This window comes from Micromys minutus (assembly GCF_963924665.1).
Source record: "Micromys minutus genome assembly, chromosome: 2".
In the NCBI taxonomy this organism is placed as follows: Eukaryota; Metazoa; Chordata; class Mammalia; order Rodentia; family Muridae; genus Micromys; species Micromys minutus.
In genome coordinates, this window is record NC_137971.1 from 69975336 (window position 1) to 70002823 (window position 27488).

The 27488-nt window shown below is 43.1% G+C and overlaps 2 protein-coding genes across 3 annotated transcripts in view; one reads left to right on the top strand and one right to left on the bottom strand.

Annotated features, from left to right (window-relative positions):
- Nucleotides 1-21640, bottom strand: part of SEC23IP (SEC23 interacting protein) — a 41185-nt gene extending 19545 nt beyond the window's left edge. For both annotated transcript variants that reach the window (XM_080911812.1, XM_080911811.1), the window contains exons 1-11: nt 21443-21640; nt 16614-17140; nt 14267-14474; nt 12916-13109; nt 9889-9978; nt 8078-8198; nt 4988-5077; nt 4145-4286; nt 3053-3261; nt 1702-1820; nt 1067-1219 (exon numbers count right to left, since the gene is read on the bottom strand). In XM_080911812.1, coding sequence (XP_080767938.1) covers nt 1067-1219; nt 1702-1820; nt 3053-3261; nt 4145-4286; nt 4988-5077; nt 8078-8198; nt 9889-9978; nt 12916-13109; nt 14267-14474; nt 16614-17140; nt 21443-21599 — 2010 coding nt within the window. In that variant the 5' untranslated portion in view covers nt 21600-21640. The remainder of the gene's footprint in view (nt 1-1066; nt 1220-1701; nt 1821-3052; nt 3262-4144; nt 4287-4987; nt 5078-8077; nt 8199-9888; nt 9979-12915; nt 13110-14266; nt 14475-16613; nt 17141-21442) is intronic.
- A 4202-nt stretch (nt 21641-25842) lies between these two features.
- MCMBP (minichromosome maintenance complex binding protein) overlaps nt 25843-27488 on the top strand; it is a 39794-nt gene continuing 38148 nt past the window's right edge. The window contains exon 1 of the mRNA XM_080913536.1: nt 25843-26165. Coding sequence (XP_080769662.1) covers nt 26108-26165 — 58 coding nt within the window. The 5' untranslated portion in view covers nt 25843-26107. The remainder of the gene's footprint in view (nt 26166-27488) is intronic.

Consider the following 27488-nt stretch of genomic DNA (forward strand, 5'->3'; position numbering starts at 1 on the left):
TAACTGATAGCAATCTGCCCTCTCTGCAGAAATCCCTCAAGGTCACACAACTGCAACATCCTCTTCAGTGTGTGTGTGTGTGTGTGTGTGTGTGTTTTGCTTTTGTTTTTGTTTGTCATTACATGAAATAGAGATATTGTTGCTCTTTACAAAAAAAAAGGGGGGGTAGGTAAAGCTGTCCCATGTTGAGGTCAACACACACACACACACACACACACACACACACACGCACGCACGCACGCACGCACGAGTTGACCTCAAGCTTTTTATCTTTACACTGGAGTACCTAACAGATCAAGATATGGTGATGATGTCATTCACCTGCTACAGAGTCCCACTGCAGAGCTGCACAAGTGACTTCACCAACACCCTGTCCGTGTGAACTCTGGCTGCTAAGGTCCCAGTGTTAAGCAGTGTACAGTGAACATCCCAGTAGTATTCCCGGGCATTCTGGGCTTGTCCCCAAGGCATGAGGCCACCTGCCACATTCTTTCCTTAAGTCGTGCTCTTCTTTGCACTGCCTGTGTGTCTGCTGCTTATCACTGGTTTGGTACAGGCCTTGACTATAAAAGCCCCATCTGTCTGTCTCTGGCCATTAGGTATTGGTACACTACACTGAAATTCATGTCCACATATATCACTAGATTTATCACTAGTCTCATGCTTGAAAAAGCTTCATACATTTTTCCCCTCAAATTTTAAAAAAGCTATTTTTTATGTACATGTATATGTATGTGTCCTTGGTGTGTGTGTCCCAAGTGTGTGCTAGTGCCGAGAGCCGCCAGAAGAGGGTACTTGATCCTGAAATTGGAGATACATATAGTTGTGAGCCACAAGTAGATACTAGAAACCAAACCCCAGTCCTTTACAAGAGCAGCACGTATGCTTAACCACTAAGCCATCTCTCTTTCCCCAGCACCCCTTTTTTTCCTATTTTTTTTTTAAACATTTAAGTTTTGGGCTTATATGGAATAAATTCTAATATAAAAGTGCTTATATCTTTCTTCAATTTTCAAGCTTACACAAAGGAAAAATAATTTTAAACAAATCAGGCTACTATCAGTACCAGAGATTCCATATCAATTTTTTCCTTTTCAAAGATGTTAGTGTAATCAAACAGGCTAAGTGCTTCCAGGGTTCCATGCAAAGTTAGGGGCTCCTCATCTTCAACATCAAGGTCACATGATTCATCTGACATCAGCTTTGACTCTTCAGATATCTTGGTACAAAGGGGAAGAAAGCAAAGCAAAGCTCAGACAAAACTCCCATAAAATGCCCCACAACATAAAATCTGAAACAACTGTGCTTTACGAAGGAACTACAGTTTTAGCACTCTGCCATCTTTCACCAGAATTTTAAAATATATACATTTAGTAAATCATTCATGCCCCCATTTCCTATACTAATTTACTTTTAGAAATTCTAAGCCTTGGATTTATAATTTACTTTATAATTCATAAGGAAAAGGAGTGAGAAACTCCTGTTTTTAAGAGATGGCCTCTTCTGTGTTGCCCAGGCTGGCTTTGAACTCCTCATCCTCCCACCTCACCAAAATTACTGTGTGTAGTTCAGCTCCTCCACTGTACCTCTGAGCCTCAATGTATCTCAGTTGTAAACAGTTACAGGAAACAGTACAGGTTTTAGAGAAGAGCTCAGTTCCAGCTTTAACTCTCAATGTCAACAGGCTAGCTACAAACTTACCTGCTTTTCCTGAAAATCTGAATGTTTCATAACTCCATTAGAAACAGCCACAGATCCTGAAGACTTAGAGATACTCATATCTTTTTGATTAGATAATATGTCAAACAGTATCAAAGAACCTAAGAAAAAGATATTGTGCTTTATAACAAAGTTAACCCAAGTATTTTTCAGCATTAGATAAATTCCCTGACAGAAGTCATACAAAGATGAGCTGCTGATTAAAATCTGATAACCAGAGCCAGCAAGACAGCACAGCCAGTAAAGGCCTTTGCCAAGCAGAATCAGCAACCTGAGTTGGATCTCCAGAGCCCATGTGCTGGCTCTTAGGATTCTGTCAAGGAGCCAGGAGCTAGAGTCATCAGCAAACAGGAACCAAACCCTCAACTGAGAAAACACCCTATCAGACCGGTAAAGTTCCATGCTGAAAGGCCCATGCCTTGAAGTGCAGTGCTGCTTCTGGGAGGGTAATACTGAGTGTACTAAGCAAGCCAGGAAGAACAAGCCAGAAAGAGTATTCCTCCATGGCCTCTGTTTCAGTTCCTGCTTCCAGGATTTTCTTACTCAGGAAGTCTGACTCAGAAGCCCTGACTTCTCTTCATGATGGACTGCAACTTAAACCAAAATAAACCCTCTCGTACCCACACTGCTTTCCATCATAGTGTTTATCAAAGCAATAGGAACCAAACTAAGGTACAATATAAAGCTGGAAGAAAACTGACCCTAGAAGTGGCCCTACAAGGTGCTCTAATACACATATCCATGTGTGTTCAAGTGTGAGTCTTGTATACGCTCTAAGTTTTGAAGCCAGAAAAACACAAAAAATTTCTGATCAAACAAACAAGCAAATTCACATTACATGGGACAGCTTTACCTACCCCCCCTTTTTTTTTAAGAGCAACAATATCCCTATTTCATGTAATAACAAACAAAAACAAAAGCAAAAAAACCACATAGAGCCTACCAGCCAGAGAGATGGCTCAGGGGTTGAGTGCATACTGTGCCTCCAGAGGACCTAAGTTCGGTTCCTAGCACCATATGCAACACTTTACAAGCACCTGCAACTCCAACTCCAGGGATAAGATAACCTCTTCTGACCGCCAAGGGCACCCACATACATATGGCATACATTCAACAGACTCAAACCTATACACATAAATAAAATAAAAATCTTAAAACAACAACAACAAAACATGCAGCCTTTCTCTGCTACTGGATTTGAAGAGCAAAGGCAGTCTCAACTGCAAATACTGTCCTCTGTTCACAAACCAGAGATTTCCAAGTTTTTAAACAAGACAAAGTGTAACATGTGAACAAACCAAATGGTGCATCTGAGACTATAGGGTAGCTTTACCTAAACTGTGGCCAGCAACTGAGACCTTTCCTTTGAAGTTTGGGTTCCGACTCATAAAGAGTGAGTGCAGCCGGTTTATCTCCACTCCCACTTTCTCCACAATTGACTGGCAGTAGGTAGGGCTGTTATAAAATAAAACATCTAACAGAGTTTCGTTGGTAAAGTGCCGGAACCGACCAATACTTGGCAAAGTAATTTTCTTGATATTCCTGTTTTAAAAGGAAAAAAAGTTAGACAGTATGTACCTTCAAGTTCAGAAACAGTTTAAGTTTTTATGGATTAAAAATAAGAGTACAAGGTACTCTAGGTATATTAGAATATAAAAGAAGTTAACAGAAACAAAAATTGTCTAAGGGCAACTTGAGAGCATTCACAGAGAAAGCAAGCACTTCCCAGCATAGCACAATGTGGCTAGAACGCTGTCTGTGGGGTTAGCTTTATGAAAGCACAGGCCCAATCACATCGCAATAGTCAATAGCTAGGAACACGCTATTAGCCATGTGTGGCAGCATAAATACTGTCTGGACCTGTGGCTTTGAAATGGGTGCAGTCAAAGCTGAAGGGGGAATTTCTGCCACAGTGCTTGGTAAATGCTGTTAACATTCAGTGGCATCAATAGATGGCTTACAGTTTCACAGTTTTATGTATTCCCCACCAAGAAACTAAAATTATAAGTCCCAAAGAGGGGTGATTTGCACCCCATAGGGGAATTTGGCATAACCTAAACATGCTTGCTATCACATGGAGAAGATCTGTTGGACGGTTAACTAGACAAGGATGCTGCTGAGCACCCTAGAGCATTCTCAGCAGGCCCTCCTCACCCACAACAGATCAGGCGTTTTAAAGCCACCTTCAGAGAGAGCCAGGGTGTACTCATCACATCTGGGAATCTGCATTCAATCTCCAGCATCCAAAACAAGCTTTGTCTGAAATTCCCTAGACCCTTAAACATTTACAATAGGAATAAGCACATGCACACAGCGACCAACCAGACAGTGACAGGCTGATATTTGTTTATGCTGGAATACGCCTTTTTTTATTACAATTTAAATTTTAGCTACTGTGAAAAACAAGTTATTAAAATCTACAAACCTGTCAACACCTGTGGCGTGCCCACCCACAGCGCTGTGCCAGTGAACTGGCAGGAACTCCACTCTGCTGACTTTCCCTTCATCTACAGACCTCTTGAAGTGTGTCTGCAGCAACTTGAGAGAAACCACCCTAAAATCATCCACTTTAAAAAGAAACAAAACAATAACCAAGAGTAAATTATCTTAGCTTTGTAGATAATTAATTAACTAAAATGTCTGGCTTTTTTAATAAGATAAAGCTGTATGTTTAAAATATGATAACAAAATAGTAAATGAACTATCACCAACTGTTCAGAAGTACTTCTTAAGTTTCATTGTATTTAAGGCCTTAAAAAAATTAGTTTAACTACCTCAAACTCCCTCTTCAGCATCAGGTTCCAGAACCAACCGTGACAGTAGTACACTTATTCAGCCGAGGCCTTTCCTCTCCTAACGCTGGAGGTAGCAGTGACACAACCTGAGGTGTATCTGTGAGGCCGATGATAAAACACTGATACTAACTGTTAAGCCAGTCAGTGCAGACTGTTATTACAGACAAAAAGCCTTTAAGATTCACTGGTCCTTAAACAGCTTCTCAGAGGACTCCCTATGAAGCAGCTCAGTACACAGGAGCTCTATGCTGCTGCAAGTGCTCAGCCAGGTTGGCTGTTAGCCAAAACCGTGAAATTATTACCATGATGCCCTCTAATTCTTCAGAATCCAGGATTTTATGCAATAAGAGCAGATCAAACACAGATTAATACTTCCTACTGACCACAGAAATCTCCACTTATAGCCCCTAGCCACAAGTACACTGCTAGGAACTATCATAAAAATGAATACTAATTCCTCTATCAGGACTTACCACATTCAATAATGCTTCTAAAGCGCAAGTCACACACAGGCCCAATGCCATGCACCATGAACACCAAATGGTCAACTTGAGGCATTTCCCCTGGTAAAAACAAATAAATAGATTATCATCATCATAAAACACACACATACACAAAGCTGAGTATTTGGTATTATTAATTAAATTCTTGATATCCTTTTTATTATAAACTATGCAAAGAAATCCATTGCCCTCCCAAGCAAATCTCTCTCATTACCCCTTTTCAAATTAGAAGAATTCATCTAGGTTGGCAAACAATGGCACACTAAATGGAGAGGCCAAGAAAACCTCGGTTCTTCAGAAACCTGCTGATCCTCCATATGTATGATGTTTTTCAGAACTCCACAGGACTGGAATGAAACTGTAGTTCTGTAGTATAAAGTGTGTACATGAACATGGATGGCCCTGAGCTCAATCCCCTGCACCAAAAGAACAAAATCAAACATCCTCCATAGAACACAAAGCCCAACATGGACAAGCAATCTGACAACATAAAACTTTAAAGCCTTTAATCCCAAAGTCCTTCCCCTTAGTTCAAAAGCATTCTAGGACGGCCAGCCATCCTAGTACTGGTACCTTCCATACTATCATGCTGGAGGCAGAGGCAAGAGGATCTCTGTGAGCTGGAGGCTAGCCTAGTCTACAGAGCAAGTTCCTGGTCAATCAGAGCTAACTGTATACTGTATACACTGTATACACTGTAACCCTGTCTCCAAACAAAACAAAAACCTACAGGACTATGGTTGAGTAAGAATGGCCACCACAGGCTCATATATGAATACTTAGTCACTAGGGAGTGGAACTGTTTGGGAAGGACTAGGAGGTGTGGACTTAGAAGGGTTATATCATAGAGTGGGCTTTGATGTTTCAAAAACATATACCAGGCCCAGTCAATCTTTGCCTTCAGAACAGAATCTAAAGCTCTCAGCTATGTCTCCAGCCCCATGCCTGCCTGCTGCCATGATGATAATGGAAACTGAAAGCAAGCCCCCAATTAAATACTTCCTTTTCTAAGAGTTGCCTTGGTCTTGGTGTCTCTTCATAATAGAACAGTAACAAGATAAGAAATATCTCAAAGTTCAATCTATTTTCTACACTATTTCATCCAGATCTCATAACACCTATTAATCTTATTAGACAATGAAATGTCTAGTATCAAAATAAAACTTGTCCTTCAATGGCACAAAAGAGGAAAACCAAGTGTGGAGATACACATCTGTGACCCCAGCTCCTGGGATACTGAGACAGAAGAACTGCTGTTTTAGGCCAACTTTGACTACATAGAGAAAGGCTGTCTCAAATAGTTTGGGGACAGGGTTACTGGAAAGATGGGCCAGAAGTTAAGAGCATTTACTCCTCCTTCTATAAGACCCAAGTTCAGTTTCCAGTACCTATGTCATGTGGTCACAATTGCCTATACCTCCCCTCTACATTCAGAAGATATGATACCTTCTTCTGGCTTCCTTAAGCATTTATACATACTCATGAATGAAAAAGCAGTAATAAATCTTTCAAAAAGGCAAGTTTGGTAGCTCATAAAATAATCACATCCCATAGAACACTAAAGCAGTAAGGTCTCTGTGATATATGGTAAGTCTGTTCAAAATAGCAAGTTTTAAGGCAGACAATACTACAAAGTGAAGGCCTATATCAAAATAAATATAAATAAAACACCCCTCTTAAAAAAAAAAAAAACACAGGGTATTATGGTTCAAGAGTATAATTTCTGTGCTTGGGGAGACAGAGGCATAAGAATCAAGAAGGAGTTCAAGGTCAGCCTTGGCTGCTTATCAGTTTAAGACTAGCTTGGGCTACTTGAGACACTATCTCACAATAAAAGGTATAAAGATGTAATAGGGAAACAAGTATACATTAATGCATAGGATTGGCAACCTAAGAGCCATGAGCCAAATCTTGATCACCACCTATCTTTACAAAATGTTTTACAGAAACATAAACACAAGAGATAGTGCTCAATACATAAGAAAGTTGGCTGACCACAGGCCAGAGAACAAGCCAGAAAGTAGTACTCTTCCATAGTTTCTGCTTCAAGTTCTTACCCTGACTTCTATCAATGATGGACTATATAAACTGTCAGGTGAAATAACCCTTTCCATTCCCAGTGGTTTTGGTCATTGTTCTTATCACATCAATAGAGATCAAACTAGAACATCTAAAAAGTCTGAAATACTTCCTGTCTCTTCAGAGAAAAGCTTGCCAGCTACTACAGGAGTAAATACGAACAAGCATGGCTTACAAACACAAACACAACCCCAGGGGCTTGATTGAGGTGGCTTCTTTTCTAAATCCGAAATTCAATTCCTAGCACACACATGGTGAGTCACAACCATTTGATCTATAATAGGATCCAATGCTTCTTCTGATGTGTGCAAACATTACATACAAAGCATCTATGTACATAAGATGCATAAATAGCCTTTACAAAAAAAAAAAAAAACTATAACTTCACATTCCCCAAAACTGACAAAGCACTCTGTCATAACAACACATATACACATATTACACACGTTATAGAATCTGGTTTGTGTATTTTAAAAAGAATTCCAAAACCAAAGGCATAAAAGTAATACAATAATGTTGTGAGACACATGGTAATCCTAATGCTTGGAAGGTAGAGGCAGGGGCAGAGTCCCAGGATGGCTAGGACTACATAGTGAGACCTATTTCAAAACAGAAAGAAATGTAGAATTGATGGCTCAGTGGGTCCAAGTGCTGGCTGTTCTGGCGGAGAACCCAGGTTCAGTTCCCAGCACCCCCTAGGATGGCTCACAACCACCCTTAACTCCCGGGGGATCTGAGTTCCTCTCTAATCTCTGTTGGCTCCAGGCACACAAGAGGTGCACATATGCATATATGCAGGCAAAATACTCCTACGTATTTTAATTAATTAATCTAAAACTTATAAAGCATCAGTAATTGACCAGCATATGGCTGAATTGTGAACACTCTGGAAATAGTTCTAGTAACTGTGTCTTCTTCACAGTGAAGGAGACACTAACAGAGCAGCACAAGGGACTTTTCTCTCAAGCAAACTAAACATACCATCAGGGATTTCATCAAGGTTGTCATCAATTCCACGTTTTACGACTCTGGGCCTTGTCTGTCCATCTTGTGTCGTCCCCCACTCATCTGGCACTGAAGAAGGCTGGAACTGGACGATAACCTTCCAGATACAAGATTATGACAGGCTCATTAACAAAATTATTTCCCACTATAGGTTAAACAATATTTGGGGGAAGTGTTTAGTTGATTCTCAAGATGGAGACTTAATATACATCCCCATATTAGCCTGGATCTCATCTAGATAAAGTTAGACCAGAATCTACAGCTATTCTCCTGCCTCTGCCTCCCAGGTGCTTGGACTACAGGAATATTCACTAAGCCTACTTGAAAGCAATGTGTTTAATATAAAGGCCCATGCTTCACAATATAGATGTCATAAATGAAATAGAGCTGCTCCTACGCACATTCTGTAAAGGTCCTGCTACCATTATCCACCAAAATAGCCTATCACTGCTTCAAATGCTTGTTCTCAACAGCACACACCTAAATCAAAAGTACTATATATACTGACATTTTCTTCCTGAGATTCTCAGCACTACAAGAATGGGAGGAGGTTATAAGTGTGTGTGTGTGTGTGTGTGTGTGTGTGTGTGTGTGTGTGTGTGTGTATAAGAATTTAAAAACTGAGGTAAAATTCCAGGTTTGTACAAGTTACCTATAAGATCTTTGTCTTATTGTCTTATAAACACACTAAGCAAAAAAAAAAAAAAAAAAAAAAAGGCAAAATTCCCAATTAATTTACAAATTCAGTTTCAGTGACAAAAACAAAACAGAAAACAAAAAACTACCTTTGTTTTTAGAGACGGAACTCACTATGTAGCCCCAGCTAGCCTTGGAAGTCACTATGTAAACCAGACTGGCCTCAAACTCACAGAGATCTGAAAGACTCAACCTCCAATTACTGGGATTAAATTTAGGCAAAATCACATTCAGTGAGGAAGAGGCTTTATTTTTCTTTTGTAACCTTTTCATACTATTTATATTTTTATTTCAATATCAATAAGGATTACATACTACACAGAGTTTTGTTTTGATTTTTACATTTTAATAGTTTTCTTGATCCAAGTGATAATGGCATGCCTTTGATCAGAGGTAGGCAGATCTTTGAGGTCAAGGCCAGCCTGGTCTATAGAGTTGATTCCACAACAGCCAGGGCTACAGCGAAAAACTCTGTCTCAAAAAAAAAAAAAAAAAAAAAAAAACAAAAAACCCAAAAAAACAAAAACAAAAACCTACAAAACAAAATAAGTTATTATTATTAATTTTCTATATACCCATTGATTTGCAAACTCTTTCCACTGATGCTCTCATAATACAAGGGCAGAGCTGGAGGCTCAACAGAGAACAAACACCCTGAATTATCTTCTCTAGCCCTCTGTAGAAAGAGAGGGCTCCATCAAACCAAGTGAAAAAATTTGCTAAGCTTCTTCTAAGATAATATTCAGCATTAGTTAATGAGGTAACCAAACAGAAACTCTGTGGGGGGGGGGGGTTGAATTTCCATGATTGATAAATTGTTTCAAAATACACCTGCCAGGCATGGTATTTTGGGCCTTTGAGGCAGAGGCAGGTGAACCTCTGTGAGTTCAAAACCATCCTGATCGGCAAAGTGAGTTCCAGGACATCAGAGCTATATGGAGCAGCCCTGTCTTGATTGATTGATCAGCTGATTTAAAAGTAACACATTTATTGTAAATAAGTCACTGCCAAAACCACTAAAGACAAACATCATCACGCATACAGCAGAGTGATTCTATAATGGGCCTTCCAGCACCTCAGAAAGCACTCACCTTCGGGTTGTGCATAACAATAGTCTCTCCACTTGGAAACTCTAGTCTGCGGTGCCACTGATTTGTGGTTACAGCTCTTTTGTACTCGGCCTGCAGAGACAGAATACACAGAATGCAGGGCAGTCACAAGTGTGGCAGGCCACTAGGACCCCTGGGGGCACAGTGACAGCAGGTCTGGTTTACTGGTTGCCACACTTATCTAATTCCTCCAGTGTTTGCTCTCACACTCCTAAGTAATGTCTTCATTATATGGGGAAATAATGGAGGTTCAGACAGTACATCAGTTTCTTAGGGCTGAAAAGCTGAGGATTGTAAAGTGAATTTACTGTCTCACAGTTCTTGAGGCGACAGCTGGACAGCAATCCTATGAAATCTACAAGGAGTTCGCCCTCCTAACTACACTTGGCTTGCTACAGTCAAGGCCGCTCAGTGCCGTAAGCTGACTCCCCCACCTTTATCAGGGCACAGCATTCTGTCTCTTTGAACAAGGCCTGTCTCCGTGCTTATTATGTATGAAGACACTACAGCTACACGGGCTTGGAGACCACTCTACCCAAGTAACTTCATCAAATGATCAGATCTGCTACACCCTAGCTCCATACACAGTATTTGTGGGTACTGGAGGCTAGTACTTCAACAGTATTCTAGGGTGGAGGGGTGGGGTGGTGGTGAGGTTGATGCCGAGACTGTACACATACAAACATAGTATTTAGCTCTACTCCTGAGTCAGTGTTTTTTATGTGTATTCTGCCAGCATGTGTGTATATGTACCGTGTGCACACCTGGTATCCTAAGAAGTCAGAAAAGGTGTTAGATCCCCTGGAACTGAAGTTACCAATACCTATTAGCTTTGTGAGGGTGCTAAAAATCAACCCTGAGCCCTCTGTAAGAGCACCCTTTGCTTTTTATTTGTTGTTTTTTAGTTCTGGCTGTCTTGGAACTCACTCTGTAGACCACACTGGTCTTAAACTTGGAGGTTCATCTACCTCTGCCTCTCCAGTGCTGGAATTAAAGGTATATACCACCATTCCACACACCACCACCCAGCTTTTCTTTTTTTGTTTGAGACAGTGTCTCAAGCTTGCTATAGACCAGGCTGGCCTCTCACTCAGTGATCTACCTACCTCTGCCTCCCCGCTGGTTTAGATTAAGGCAATGTTATTGGTCATTTTTACATTCCTGTGTCCTTGTTTTATAGCTTCTCTCCATGAAGACCAACTGCAAGGTGGGGGTAATAATCTTGCTACATATAGTCATGAATCGCTGGGCCTACATTTTGCTGTGCCCAGGTATGCAAATCTTTCCTCCCCTCAAAGTGCTGGAGAGCAAAGCCAGGAGCTTAGGTACACTGGGTAGACATCTGCCACTCAACTACAATCCTTAGCCCTCATGAGCGTCTTTTATTAAACTTTTTTCTACAAACTTTGTGGTTTCCTTGGCATCATAAACAGTATCTTCTATTATGATTTCTAACTGTTTAGTTCAATTGCACAAGAATGTTGTTAATTTACAGAGAGACACTCTCAACTCATATTGGACTAATGGTATTTATTTCTAAAGGCTTGCTTGGTTTTCTATGGAAATAATTGTGTGTCATTATAAAATTAAAAGCATTTTCAATCAAAACCACTTCTGCTCCTTGTCCTGGTAGTCAGACAGGATCAACTCCATCAGTCATGGGCATCATCTATTTCTTACTTCCCACCCTCCACTGAGGTAGTGGGTTTCTTAGAAAGCTGGGCAGGAGCATGGGCCTCATGCTGATGCCATGGGCAAGACTTCACTAGATAGCACAGCCTAGAGCTGTGTCACCCACAAACAATATTATCATTACAGTTAAAATGAAATGCTTGCTGTGACTGGAGAGATGGCTCAGTGGTTAGAGCACCGACTGCTCTTCCACAGGTCCTGAGTTCAAGTCCCAGCAACCACATGGTGACTCACAACCATCTGTAATGAGATCTGATGCCCTCTTCTGGTGTGTCTGAAGACAGCTACAGTGTACTCCTATACATAAAATAATCTTTTTTAAAAAGTGCTCGCTCTGTTCTCGGATATTCACACATGAACAGTACACTTTATAGTTCACGATAATAAGCCTCCAATGTTGGACTTTGGGAAATTGCAGCTACAGCAGGACCCTGCCTAAGCACCAATAATTACAGTGTATCTTTAGTGATTTGTTTATTTAGATTAAGCTCTATGGATTAGCATCTTTTATACATTTCCCTACTGAACTAACTAAATTATGCTTTAAGGGTCAGTGGCAGAGAGCTCAGTGGGCAAAGACACTTGCTGCAAAAAATAAATACCTAATTTTCACCCCAGGGCCCACATAGTAGGATGAAAAACAATTCTGGAATGTTCTCTTACCTCCTCATGCAACATATGCATGTGTGAGAGCACACACATAAATAAATGCCATAAAACTTTTAAAAGTTATGCTTTAAGAGACTGTTTTGTTGCACACCCTTATCCCAGCACTCAGGAAGCAGAGGCACATGTGGACTTCTGTGAATTCAAAGCCAGCGTAGACTACAGAGTGAGTTCTGTCTCAAAGTGGGGGAGGGACAGAAAGAGAGGGGGAGGAGAGGGAGAGAGACATGGGGGAGAGAGAAGGAAAGAGAGGGAGAGAGAGAATGAGAGAGAGGTTGACTGACTGACTGTTTTTATAGACTGATTCTTCTATTAGCCCATGGCAGTCCTCAAACTCATGAATATTCAGATTACAAGCAAGTGCTACTATGCCTAGTTTCTACCTAAATTTGCTTGAAGACCTAATATGAGCACCTTAGTAGATGTAGAATGTGCTCCTTCCAATACATACAGTCTTATCTTGAGACACAGGGTTGTGTTACATGCAGCACTTGCTGAGAGATATCACTTAAAGATCTCCTTTGTGAAAAGGTCAACACAGGCCACCTTGTATATAAAGCCATCTCCACTGTGAGTGGCGTCACAGAAACCTGTCTGGCATACATGCCTTTGTTTTGTTAAGAAAAGCATAAAGAAATAAACCATTCATACCTCTAGTTTTTCACTGAACTCCTCTGTATAGGGAATAAATCTGCTATCTGTATCTCCCTTGTAAAACCAAGTACAGCGTCTCACTTCAGCTGGCTCTTCCTCCCAGTACACAGACTTCCTCATGCGGTCATAAAGGTACACGTCATAGCGTCCACCATCTGTGCCTAGAACCACACTCTCGGGATCTGGCTGCACTAGAAACCAAGAGGACATTTTCCTCTAATGTTACCAGGCCCATTTGAAAATACAAGTGACATTAACAATAACATTCATGATGCTACTAGTGAAAGATAGACAATAAAGCATTTTTTCTTATTTGAAAACACAAGATAATCTGAATTGCTCAAAATCATGACATTTATTTATTTATTTGCTTTTAAAGCAGACTGTCATTCTGTAGCCCAGGCTGGCCTCGACCTCCCCGCAGTCTTCCTGCTCCATCCTCTCCTGTGCTGACATCACTGCTTTGCAGCATGACTGCAACAAGGAGCCACAGCAAGTTTTAAAAACACAGTCATGAAACAACTGAAAGAGTTTATGAGCTTGTTAAGTAGTAATATCAAACCAGATACATAGACCTGGAACTCCAGCACTTGAGATATGGAGTCAGGAAGATCAGGAGTTACTGAATAATTATAGCTACCTGGTGAGTTAGAAGTCAGCCTGGACTAAATGAGACACCATTTGAAAAGTAAGACAGAGCACTAACATCAATGTACCAAACGTCCCAGGAAGTACATTGCTAGAGAATACTGACTGATATTTAAGTTTCATAATCAGGTAATATCAAGATAAAGAATCTTATCTGTATGCAAGACTACTGAGAACCTTACAATATACCTTTGTGGCATCTCTCTCAAGAGGTAGACACGAGAATAATTATTTCCAAAACTAATCTGACCTCAGGACACTTTTTTCACACAGCATTCCTCAAAACGGAGTTCCACAGGAAATATTTCATGCCCCGTAACTCCAAATGAGTAAGAGAAATAAGAAAGCTAAAACCTGTATCATGTAACAACTCTACCTCTCTGATTTAAAACAACTTTTTGGTTATGTTTTATTGAGACAGGGTCTAGCTACGTAGCCTTGGCTGGTCTGGAGCTCACTTGGTTGGCAAGTGGTATCATGTCACTCACAGAGATCTGCCTGTGCTGGGATGAAAAGGTGAGCACTGTAACCAGCTAAAGCAAAGAAATTACTGAACTATTTCTCCAAACACTTTGCTCAATAACTCAGGATATCTATCAATTAGTACTACCGTCTTAAAGTAGGATCTGGAGACCTACACAGATTAAGGAATCTTTCTTTCTGTCTCAAATAAGAAGGAATAATGCAAGATGGTACTTACCCGAGTTATAGATCTCTTCCAGATTCAGGGAGTCGAGCACACTGAAAGGCATCCATAGCTGTTTATATTCTACCTCCTTGCAGTAAAACCAGTGTGGCTGAACAGGTTCATACTGGCTCTGAAGTACAAAAGGAGGCGGTCCCTGTACAAGGGGTCCTGCAGGTCTGGCAGGGACTTGCTGCTGCGCTGACTGCACTGCTGTAGGAAGCTGAAGGAAATTAAGACCACATGTGACCAAAAGAAATTCTGTAACCGCTTCAAAATCAAATTGATATTAGTAAGAATTATCCTACGTGTATTTCCAGGTATTATTATCAATACCTAAAACTTCAAATCAGTTGCAAACTAGACTTCTGCATGCTACTGGCAAACTGACACCCACCAATGTCTCTCACAATTTTGAAATTTTTCATATTTATTTTTGAATTTTTTTAAACTTATTTATTTATTATAAGTACACTGTAGTTGTCTTCAGACACTCAGAAGAGGGCATCAGATCTCATTACAGATGGCTGTGAGCCACCATATGGTTGCTGGGATTTGAACTCAGGACCTCTGGAAGAGCAGTCAGTGCTCTTAACCACTGAGCCATCTCTCCAGCCCATTTTTAAATTTTTTATACGATATAATTTAATCATATTCTTTCCCTTCCCCTAACCCCTCCCAAGTCCCCACTCAATTTTTTGCTCTTTTTCTCTCTTAAAAGGAAAAACAAAAACCCAAATAAACAAACAAACAGAAGCATGCACACACACACAACAGAGTTCATTTTGTGTTGGCAACCCCTCCTGAGTATGAGGCCTGCCCTGGAGAGTGGCAAATACACCATGGCACTCCATGGAAGACAACTGCTTTCCCTGTCCCTGCCACTGTCAGGCACAACCAACTTTTTGGTTAGGAGTGGAACTTTGTGCCTACTTCTCCTTCTCAATGCTGGGACTCTGTGCTCCATGCACATGATCTGCACAGGTCCCTTGGTTTTTAAAATCTTTAGAACACCTGTACTTCTTGATCCAGCCATTCCATTTCTAAGAATGTAAATATTTAAATGTTATACACAGAGAGAAGAACTTCCATAAACATTAACAAATTAGTAGAAAACTGGCTGTGGTGGCACACACCTTTAATGCCAGCACTCTGAAAGCTGAGGCAGGTGGATCTCTGAGTTTGAGGCCAGCCTGGTCTACAGAACGGTTCCTGGACAGTCAGGGCTACACAGAGAAACCCTGTCTCAAATAAACAAACAAAAACTTAGTGCAGAAATCTATTTTAGTGGCTGTAGTTGGGCATTTGCACTAACCAGTACAATTAAGATGAGAAGCTGGTGGTCTACACTGCTTCAGTTCTCCCACGTCCTGAGGTAACACTGATATTATACACTAATATCAGAGACTGTCAGAGTACCTAGGCTATTAAAATCAACTATTACTCCAGTAAATAGGTGTTATAAACTTGAATATGAACAAATATTATATTTATATATGTGTTTGTTGGCTAATTTGGGTGGCATGCTTGTGCCATAGCCAAGTGTGGAAGTCAGGAGATTATCTGTAGGATCAGTTCTCTTTGCACTGTCTGAGTCCAGGGGATCTAAATCAGATCTTCAGCCTTTACTCTGCACCATCTTGCTAGCCTCTAATTGCTCCTTTTAAAGGCCTGTTTACTTCAAAGCATTCAGTCTACAAAGAATACCCTTTGTGGCATATACACATAATACCAATTACTTGGGGCTGAGGCAGGAAAGAGTTTGAGGCCAAACAAAGCAATTTAGATCCTGTCTCAAAATTAAAAGGTGAGCCGGGGTAGAGTTCAGTGGGAGTGTCGGCCTACCACATTTAACACCCTGGTTCTGACCAGTAACACACCACACTCCTCTGTAAAAACATTTTGTCTGGTGCTGGAGAAATAGCCCACTGGTTAAAAGCACTTGCTGTGCTTGCAGAGAACCTGGATTCAGTTTCTAGAACCCAAATGGTAACTCACGACAATCTACAACTCCAGTTCTAGAGAATATGACCACCTTTTCTGGCATACAGAAACACATTCAGGTAAAACACCCATACATATATTTTTTTTTAATGTGCATGCTAAAATGCATAAAGCTGAACTAGAGAGATGGTTCAAATCCCAGCACCCACACTGTGGCTAACACGTGTAGCTCCAGTTCCAGGGCATCTCCTGCCTCCTTCTTGCCAAGGCCATTGCATGTACATGGTACACAGACACACATGCTGACAACAATACCCATGACATAAAAAGAAATCTCAAAATGTTTTTGTTTTTAAACACACAAAGTTTTTGAAAACTTTCACTAAGGTGAGAGAAAAGAAGTATGATATTCACGTACCGGAGGCAATGGTCCTGGTGGCATTTGGTATGTCTGCACAGGGGGTCCAGAGGGTAGAGGGAAGGAGGGGTGGCCCGGCGTCTGACACTGCTGTAGTTGTGGGGGTGTTATATAGGGATTTGCCCGGCTGCTGACAGGAGTGTGACGATATGGGTTATGTCCTTGTTGAGGAATCCCTTGGGGTGGGCTCCCAAAATTTGGAGGGAGACTACTTGGCTGAGAAGGCAAATAGGTACTTGTTCCCATCTGTGAGGAAGGTGCAGCACCATAGGGAGCCTTGGAAACAGACGGTGGAAATGCATTCAGCATATCTTGGGATCCAGTTGTAAAAGGAAGTGTGGCTGGGGGCTTAGGAAGTGCTGATTGTCCAGCCGACATCGCTGTAGTCGTTAAGGGTGACTGTCCGATGTTCCCAAATGGATCACTACTGCTTGATGCCTGAGAGAAGTAACTGAATGTCTGTGGGGTGGATGTGTGACAAGTCTGACCAAGGAAGCTATCCTCCTCACCAACATCTGTGGAGTCTTCTGCAACACAACACGAGAGCAATGGTTTAAGAGCAATGCCATCCTCTCAGGCTCTGTAAGGAAGGCCCAGCAGTTACACCTCTGACTTTGCTCCTCTAACTTGTATTTCTCCATTATAGAAAAAAAAGCAGAACTTTTCCTTCAAAACTTTTCTCTTAAAAAAAATTTAGTTGAACAAGCTATAAAACGAGCCAAACGTGGTGGTACATGCCTTTAAATCCCAGCACTCATAAGGCAGAGGCAATGGGATCTCTGTGAAGTTGTTCATGTTACATAAAGGATTTTTTTAAAAGAAATAAACAGAAATAATCTTGTATTTTTTAATTTATTTTATATAATTCAAATGTTACCACATACCTAAACATGTAATTTAATTTCTACAATAATAATAAGAAATTAAAGTCCAGGCATTAGCTCTGTAGACAAGTCGAGGTACAAAAGGGGTCTTACAAATGAGCATGGGCTATTTGTGTTGCCACAGTGTAGGTTACCCACTAACTGCAATCCTTAAGCAATAGTCAGAATTACATGTTCAGACATACAGAACAACAGGTCACAGCTCAGCAGGAAAAGCTGGATGACCCAGAACCAACTCCCACAAATTATTCTCTGACCCTCCACACATAACACACACAATTAATGAATAAAAAATACTTTAAAAGAAAAAAAAAAGGTAAGTCACTAACAATCTCATTTTTCTAGGGAAGATCTCATTTCCCTTTGGCCAGCATCATCTCTGAATGCTCAGCATCACCTTCACGGCATGTGCAGCCCGCTGTCAAGTAATCTCCAAGGGACCAGTTTCCCACAAACTAGACCTTCACCCCACTCTTCCCCCCCTCCTTTTCTCCTTTTACAAAGAGCTTTGAGCTTCACCCTGCTTATCTTTCCTTCCCTGGCTTTGGCCATGCTTATCTGCAACTTCTGGAGGGCTCCGGCTGTGGGAGCCACTCCCACACAACAGGCACATTGTGGTCCCTGCCCTTGGAGAACTGCCAAAGCTCTGGGCTCTCTGTATCCTGCTTCATAGCTTCCAGATTGTCCCAGTTGCATTAGTGAAGACTCTACTCCACAGGTTTGGTCATAATGCCCAAAACACAACTCCAATCAGAATACGGCACCTAAGGCTCTTTCTCAACCAGGAAAGCTATTCAAAAGACATGCCTACAGCCGCAGCTTCTCCAGACTGAGGTAGGCAGAGCACTTACGGGTTTTGTTTGTTTGTTTGTTTTTCAAGACAGGGCTTCACTATGCAGCCTTGGCTGTCTTGGAACTCACTCTGTAGACCAGGATAGTTTGAACTCAGAGATCTACCTCCCTCTGCCTCCTAAGTGCTAAGATCAAATAAAGATGTGCACCATCATATCCAGAATTTAAAAAATAAATAAATAAAAGCAGAAGAAGAAAAAGATTCTTGAGCTGGACTGATGCCTCAGTGGTGAAGAGCACTGACTGCTCTTCCAGAGGTCCTGAGTTCAATTCTCAGCAACCACATGGTGGCTCACAACCATCTGTAATGGGATCTGATGTCCTCTTCAGGTGTGTCTGAAGACAGCTACAGTGTACTTATATATAATGAATAAATCTTTTTTAAAAAGAAGATTCTTATCAGTAGTTTCTTCATTACTGAAGAGAAAGCTACCTTTCTGTCCTGCCTGGGACCTCCCTCTGCTTCAGACTTCTACCCATCAAATATATACTGCAACTCGATCACTCTCTAGTCCTGTGACCCTCACTGGGACTCTGTTCATCCCCAGCAATGAAGAGCCTTTTGTGTAATCTCTTACCCAGTAAGAGAACTTGAGACTGACTTGGTTCCATGCTACCTTGACATCTACAACAGGGCCTGACAAAGACAAGCTGCTCAGTTCATTTCTGCTTCCTGTGTGTCTCTTTTACTGATGTGATTAATTGTTGCTTTCAAGGAGATGGGATCTCCTCTGTCTCTGGAAATGCTCTGAAGAGATCTCTGGCTAAGAAATCTTTAAGAGTAGAAAATACTTGTTATACACTCAGAAGGCAGAGGAAAGTGGGTCAAAGTAAGTTCAAGATCAGCCTGGTTTACACAGAGAGTACAGGACAGCCAGAGCTACTTAACAGAGAGATCCTGACTCAAAAGAAGAAGGAGGATGAGGAATAGGAGAAGGAGGAAGAATGCTTGTTATGGAATGGTAATTCCAAAACCTATTTATGTTCTCACAAAAAGTAAGTTTGCATCTAAGAAACAACAGTTTCCAAGCTGGGGTTGGAGAGTTAGCTCAGTGGTTATGAGCATGTGCTGCTCTTACAGATAACCCTAATTTCTTCCCCAGCACCCGGATCAGGTAGCTCACATCCACCTGTAACTCCAGCTCCAGGGATAGCCAAGTCTGGCCTCTGAGAGCAACTACACACGTGTACATGTACACAAAGACAGACATACCCAAGTATACATTTTTTTAAATAGTGAAAATAAACTTTAAAGGAATGGTGGCCCATGCCTGCAGTCACAGCACCTGGGAGACTAAGACAAGAGGTCTGCCACAAGTTCCAGGCTACAAAATGACACCATGTCTCAAAAAGTAATTAATAAATGAATAAATCTAAAGATTGGTATACTTAAAGTTGAAAATAGAAATGTTGAGCTGGAGAGATGGCTCAGTGGTTAAGAGCACTTCCAGAGGACCTAGGTTCAATTCCCAGCACCCACATGGCAGCCTACAACTGTCTGTAACTTCCACTTCCAGGGGGGTCCAACACCCCCACATGGACACACGCGCAGGCAAAAACACCAATGCACATAAAATTAAGAAAACAGAAATGTCAAGCACTGACAATAGCACACACACATTAAATATACATCAAGGAAAACAAGCACAAATCAAACAACACTCTGGAGGCCAAGAATGACCTGAAAAACCGAAGGCACAATCTTATTGATCCCTGGATCCTCCCATAGTACTCTGAAACAGCCACAGTTCTTCACCAAAGAAAGCAACACTTAACCTTTCAGCAACACTGTTTACTCGAGGTAGAGGCCCTCTTGGAATTTATCCCCTCTCCTCCATTCACTCAACAAACAGCCACTAGATATTCTGTATTCTGCATTTTAGGCAGCTGGCTAGTCCCTGTTTTGACAAAGCTCACCCCCTCACCTGGTAGGGTAAGTAGGCATATGTGCATGTCAGACACAAGCACCAAGAAGAAACATAACAGGAAGGAGAACCTTCATACACACATGCTTTCAGTTTGTCTTTCTTCACTTCTCCAGGAAACTTCCCTTAGCCTTCCAAGCAGAAATTATTTAGTGGGAAAAGTTCAGCACTTAACATGGACCTATGTGCTAGGCACTAAACAAGACCCTGAAAACAAAAGAGATAAGAAGTCCACAGTTCACATGGAGAGGCATGGGTACTTGGCTCACAAGTATTTACACAACAATGCGTGGGACACTATAATTAGAACTCTACAAAAATGAGATGGGGCATAGTGATGAATGTCTTTAATCCCAGCACTCAGAGGCACAGGCACAGGCCGAGGTAGGTGGCTCCTTTAAGTCTGAGGCCAGCCTGTCCACACAGTGAGTTCCAGAACAGCCAGTACTACATAGAGACCCTGCTCTCAAACCCAGGGATAGGGGCTGAAAATATGAAATCTGAGCAGACAGGTAAGATGTCATGCCTGAGGCCATACAGCAAGTTAATGGCAGGGCCAGGTCTGAAAAAAGTCTGTGTTCCTAACCACCAGTTTGCTCTGGAAAAAAAAAAAAAAATCAGTCATCCCAGATAATACACAGAGCTTAACCAAAAGCAGGAGGTGAAAGCAGGTGTAGGAGCCTAAGAGAATAAGAGAAAACTCATAGAAAGTGATACCCTGAAAAATGAGAAATGCATTCTGTAGCTGTACTTCAGATGTTACATATCAAAGCTAGTAGAAAGCGCTTCTCTCCTAGCAGGTGTCCTTCTGTAACTGGGGGTCTTTTACTAGGACAGTTTATAGTACACTACAAGAGAGGCACTGTCTGGAGATCACTTACTGTCTCCTAGCTGATGTCCTGCCCTGTCACCGATATTTCTTATTACATTCTAACTTAGCTGCGTTTTCGGACAGCACCAGCACACCAGTGGGTGTTCAACAAACAGTTGCGCAATGACAGGAGTTCCAAGCCTCATCACTTGGGCCCCTCCTCCAGGATCCTCCAGTTCCTGGTCCTGTGGAAGCTGGTCACTGCTGACCCTGGAAAGTGGCTCAGAGAAGGCGACGCCCCTGTCCCGCCCGCCTCCCAGGACATACACTGGCCCCCAAGCGCCCTCGGCTCACTACCTCCGGGTAAGAGCAGGGAAGCCGGGGAGGCGGCGGCCTGCGTGACAGGGATGAAGGGCACGTTGAAGCTGAACTCCGTGGCCGAGGAGGAGAAGAGTAAGTTAGTGCCTGACGAGGAGGCAGACGCTCCGACACCGTTAGCCTTCCTATCAGCCATGGCAGCAGACCCCCGTCCGTTACGTGGCTCTGCGAGCCCAGTGCCGCACACAGACCGGAAACCGGTCACCGAGGATGCCACCGCACTTCCGTACCTGCGCACCGGGTCTACGGGACAGAGGCTAAGGGACCGATTTTCTTCCGGAAGCTGACGCCGCCCAAACTCAATAAGGTGGAATCGGCTTCAGACCCAAGCCTATCACGTGACACGCTCGGCCTCGCGATACTAGGCCAACAGCAGGATAAAGGGGTGTGGCCGATGAAGGTTCTGAATCTTAGAGCTAACTGACGCTCCAAGTCGCAGATTCTGAGTTGTTCTGGACGCCCTGAGTTTCTCTTGGGGTATCTGGTTTTGTTTGTTCGGTTTACTTACTTGCTTGTGAGGCAAGATCTTGCTATGCAGCCCAGACTGGCCTTTATCCTCCCTCCTACCTCAACTCTTCCAGTTCTGAGATTAATACCATGACACACAGCAATTCTTATATCTTTATGACAGGCAGTAATAAGAATTTTTTTTTTTTTTTTGGAGATAAGTTTTATTACTTGGCCTGGAATTCTCAAGAGGTCTAACTGCCTCTTCTTCCCAGGTTCTTAAAAGGACTGTTCCAGCCGGGCTGGAGAGATGGTTCAGTGGTTAAGAACACCGACTGCTCTTCCAGAGGTCCTGAGTTCAAATTCCAGCAACCACATAATGGCTCACAACCATCTGTAATGAGATCTGACGCCCTCTTCTGGTATGTCTGAAGACAGCGACAGTGTAATCATATACATTAAATAAATAAATAAACAAATAAATGTACAATAAATAAATAAAATGTTTTTTTAAAGTGGCTTTGAGTAAGGCAGTTCCAAGTAGCAGACGATTTATCTTCCAAAGAGGCAGAGAAACAATGTATAGATGCATCTAGATTAAGTGTTCTAATCTAGGGCTCAGAGACCTATCTGCCTGCTACCACATTTTGGCTGGAATAAAACCAGTAAATTCTTGCAGGGCTGAATTTCCTTTGACAGGAATTTCAGCAAAGCCAAGGGGTACAGGGCGTAGTACTGGGGACACTTCCTGGTGAGTCATAGGTAACATGGCCTCAAACTGCAAAAAGCCATGCTAGACTAGAAGTTGGTCAAGAAAAATTATCTTGTCCTTATCATAAATAAGCAAGGCTGAGAACTGTATGCCAGAGACTGGCACATGCAACAGACTCCCTTCCCTTTTGGAATTTACAATCTGGAAAAACAATCAACTAAACACAAAGTAATAATAAACTTCAGGCTTTCCTTAAGTGTGTTTCCAGGAACACTGACATCATCAGAGGTCAGAGATGTAAACATTCTAGGACGAGCAAGCGTGTTTCTCTCCATCATTCGCAGAATACCCTAATAAGAAGCTTTCCTGAGGAAGGAAAACTAGACCTGAGAACAATTGCCTCTGTGAGTGGGGGAACCGCAGAGGTCCAGCCATGCTCTGGAGTCACTCATCTTTAACCCCAGTACAGGCAGGCAGATCTCTGTGAGTGGGGACCCAGCCTGGTCTACAGAGTGAGTTCCAGAACAGCCAGAGCTATACAAAGAGAAACCCTGTCTCTACAAAACAAAAACAAACAAACAAAATTCATGATGACTCCCCTTATACATGATTACCTCAGAAAAACCTGACTTCCAAAACCATCACTTTGCATAATTAACTTCAACATAAGTTTTTTTTTTAAATATTTTAGACCACAACAGGAAAAAGAAACTAAATAATAATTAAGAAGAGAGAAAGGGCAGAAAAGGGCCCAGGATGAGATATACCTTTTAAGGGCATGCCCTGAGTGACCTTCTAATCAGGTCCCTCATGACTACACTCTTCCCAATTAAGGATCCACTGACGAGCACTGGAGATGTAGTCCAGCCTGGGCTACATAGTGAGTTCCAAGGAAATCTGAGCTAGCTAGATAGAATCTCTAGAGCCAGATGTCTTAGTACGTAGCTTTAATTTGTATATTATGAAGCGCAGAGCTAAAATATGAAAATCCCCACCCCCATTCAATTCCAAGAACACGGCTACTTTCTCTATCGGAAGAATGGATGAATGAAGTGGTGGTATCATCTGTCGTAGTTACTTTTCTTTGTTGTAATAAAATACTATGACTAAGAAAACCAAGATTTTAATTGAGTTTATGATTTCATAGGCTCAGGGTCTACGATGGCAGGGCAAAGACATGGTAACAAAACTGCTGACATCTCACATCATGATCTGAAAACAGAAGGTGGAGAGCGCACACTGGGAGTGGTAGGAGTTTCTCAAGCTAAGTCTGCCCCCATGACACATCTCCCCCAACAAGGCCACGCCTTCTTATCCTTTTTGAACAGTTCTACCAACTGGGGATCAGGTATTCAAACATTTGAGCCTATGGAGACCATTCTCACTCAAACAATTACTTTGTCCTAGCCTTGTTAGCTTTCTCAACTCGCAAAAGCCAGAAGTAAAGTCATATTGAAATGCCAAGTCCACATTACCTCTTTCATCTTGAAGCAAGCCAGGGGGTCACTCCAAATCATGCCACTTTGGCATAAAGATTATCTTGAGTTGAAGGCAACTGAACAGAACCACATATAAGAAAACTCTGCCCTCCCACTGTTGGTACAAAAGCAAGATATAGGGTTTCAAGGTATCCTCCAGCCCCTTTCTACCAGAAAACACAGAAGCTAATCACCTGGAAGAACTTTGGACGTCATCAACCCAGAAGTGGAAAGATTTTATATACTATGTTAACCATGACTCTCTTGTATTTTGATTCCCTGCAAGTTGTTGCCTTTGGGAACTAAGAACTAGCCTCTTCTATCATTTCTCCACAGTTATTTTTCTTTGTGAATAAGATTGCTGCATAACCCAGAATTCTAAGCGATTAAATTACTTCCCCCCAGTTTTTCATAAACTATGAAAAATCACAAACTTAACTACTGTTTTCAAGACAGGGTTTCTCTGTGTAGCCCTGGCTGTCCTAGAACTCTCTCTGTAGACCAGGCTGGCACCAAATTCAGAGAGCTTCCTGCTTCTGCCTCTTGAGCACTAGGATTAAAGGTAGGTATGTGCCACCAGTGCATGGCTCTTAATATTTATCTATTTGTTTGTTTTTGTTTTTGAGACAGGGTCATATGTAGCTCAGGCTGGCTTAAAATTAGGTGTGTAGCCAAGGTGGGTTGTGAATTCCTGACCTTCGTTGCTTATATCCCAAGTGCTGTGATTTAAAGATACATTCATTCCAGAAGACCAAGAAAGGCAGAAGGGCAGGTTTGGTTCCCTTTCCCTTCTACCCTACAGAGATTTCTGGGTTCAGTCATAGCTGCCTATGTTCAACCGCTGCCATCTCTCCCTCTTTTATCCTTTGCTAGGGATTAAATCCAGGTGCCTCTTGCATGCCAGGCAAGTGCTCTGCCACAGAGAAGTTCTTATTCTTCAGCTCTCTGCTTTGCAGATTCTAGTCAGATCACCACCACTTCTTCATAGCCAAGTCGGTAACATGGTGAAACCAGGGTTTTCTGAAGGACATCCCATACACAGGAAAAATGTCTTTATGAAAACTTGACAGTTTCTAAGTTCTCTAGGCTAAAGGGTGCTGTGGAGCCGCCCTTCTGGGTCTGCCCTGTAAGAGTATTCTGATCTGTATGCTGTATGGTATCTTGCCATAGCTCCCTAGTGTTCAGGCAGGAAGCAGAAGGGAATCAGGGTGTTTCTGAGGTTAGAAACTAAAGGCTGGGCTAGGAGAGAGTTCTGAGCACTTGCCAGTTCCTTGGCCATATTGAGATGCCCACAAAGGTTACAAAGCCTCCTTGATTAAACTGTTCAGAAAGCTGGGGGCAAGTTCTTATACAGGATTTTGGGCAGGGCACCTTAGAAGAGTTCTACCACCAGAAACAAGAGGCACAAAGAGATCACTTTCAACCCTTAATTTTACTCAGAGATGACTCTTGAGGCTGGCTGAACTTGTGCCTTTTGGTCCATGCACAAGGACTCAAACTTAGAGCCAATGAGGCACCCTGATGGAGTTTTCCACCAGCGTGCACACACAGTGACCACTATACCACCACAGTAGCTTTTCTCTGCCCATTTCCAAGATGGCGGCCCCGGGATTGCTCCCATCTCTACCCATCTCCAAAATGGCCGCCCGCCCCGCCCACTCCCTCCCCTCCGGGAGTGCGCAGCACGCTCCTGCCGCCCCTCCTTCTCGAGCTCCACCCAGGTCGCTGGCAGCGCGGTCGGTGGCTGCGATTTCCCGCCATTGTGAGAAGTGGAGGCTGGGACCATCTCCCCTCCTCCGGTCGCTGGCCAGCAGTTCTGAGGTGCTGGTCACGGTCACCGCAGCCGCCTCTCCTTGAGACGCGCGGAGGCCCGTGGCTCTCGACGCCCCGCGCGTGGGAGGGCGCGGACGAGGAGCGGCCGAGCCCGGGAAGAGAAGCCGGGCTCCGAGCGCGCTCGGCCCGCAGAGGAGCGCCGCACGGGCCGCGCTGGCCCCTGCCCTCAGCGCCATGCCCTGTGGAGAAGACTGGCTGAGCCACCCGCTCGGGATCGTGCAAGGATTCTTCGGTGAGTGGCGCGTGGCGAGCAGGGCCCGGAGGGGAGCGGAGTTTGCGGGACCAGGCCTGCCGCGCGGCCTCACTCGGGACGGCGGTCCGGGAGGATCACTGCCGGGGGCTCGCGTGGCCCCGGGCCTGGCAGCCGAGCAGAAGCAGCCGTGTCAGGCCGCGGGCGCAGGTGCCACCACCTCCCGTCACCTGCCCGCTGCCCGGCTCCGGCTCGCTGGCGGCGGGGACGCAGTTGCGAGCGCTGGCAGTGATTGACGGCCTGGTTCCCGGCTGGTGGCCTACCTAGCCCGGGTGCTGCAGACACGGAGATGTCCCCTTGCCCACGGAGGGCCCTCAGAGCAGCCGCGGAGAGAAGCCGCTGCCTGTGGGAGCCTGCGGGATATTTCAAAACTTCCGGTGTGTGTGTGTGTAGGGGAGTGCTGGATCCTTCGCACAGAAGTTCACGGTTTCCACGTCTCCCCTGACACCCGACAGAACGCTTCATTCCCCCCACCCCCCGCTCTGTTGACTTTAGAACCCGTCTGCTCTGTTACCTGTTCCTGTACCAGGACTAGCTGGAAATGCTCAACTCCTTGGAAGAGTTGCCACAGAACTCGAGCCGAGAGTGCTGTAGGCAGTCTTGCGTAAATTTTAGCTGTAATTGTCATCGTTACTTTTTTTTTTTTTTTTTTTTTTTTTTTGCTTAATTAGACCTCCAATTCCCATTCGCATCCCCGATTTTGGTGCGCTTAATGGTCTGAGCCACCAGTCCGTGGAATGTGTTTTCTGTAGCAATGCTTCCACGGGATCGGATTCGTTTTACCTAGAATTTTAACTAGTCAGTTTCCCAGGGTGAAAGTAAAGCCGGCAGATAGAAGAACCAGGTAGACATTAAGATTATAGCCAGTGAACACAGTCTGATAAAGAGGGGCAGGGATGTACAAGCCCAGGAAAGAGTAAACCATGGGCTTGGGGTATTATAGCTCAGTAAGAATGCATGCCTGGCTTGCTGAATGGGCTGAGCACAGTGCAGGTGGAGAGAAGCAGATTCATACCTAGCAATCTAGGGTGGTTCTCAAGGGGTGTGTGTAAGCAGCTTACCTGTTGTTTTATCGCCCTGAAGACAGCCTGTCTCTTAAAAAGAAAAAGGGTCCTATGTCCTTTAAGTGCTAGTAATTGAAGTTCAAAATATTGGACCCAACAACTGGTGTGTTGAGACTTACAGTGGTTACCAAATATCAAGCCATGGTTCAGTTGTGTACTGGCTGAAGGTGCAAATGCAGAGAGATATTTTAGGGAAAAAGATCTCTCCATAGTTAAAAAGGTTTGGGACTTACAGGGTTAA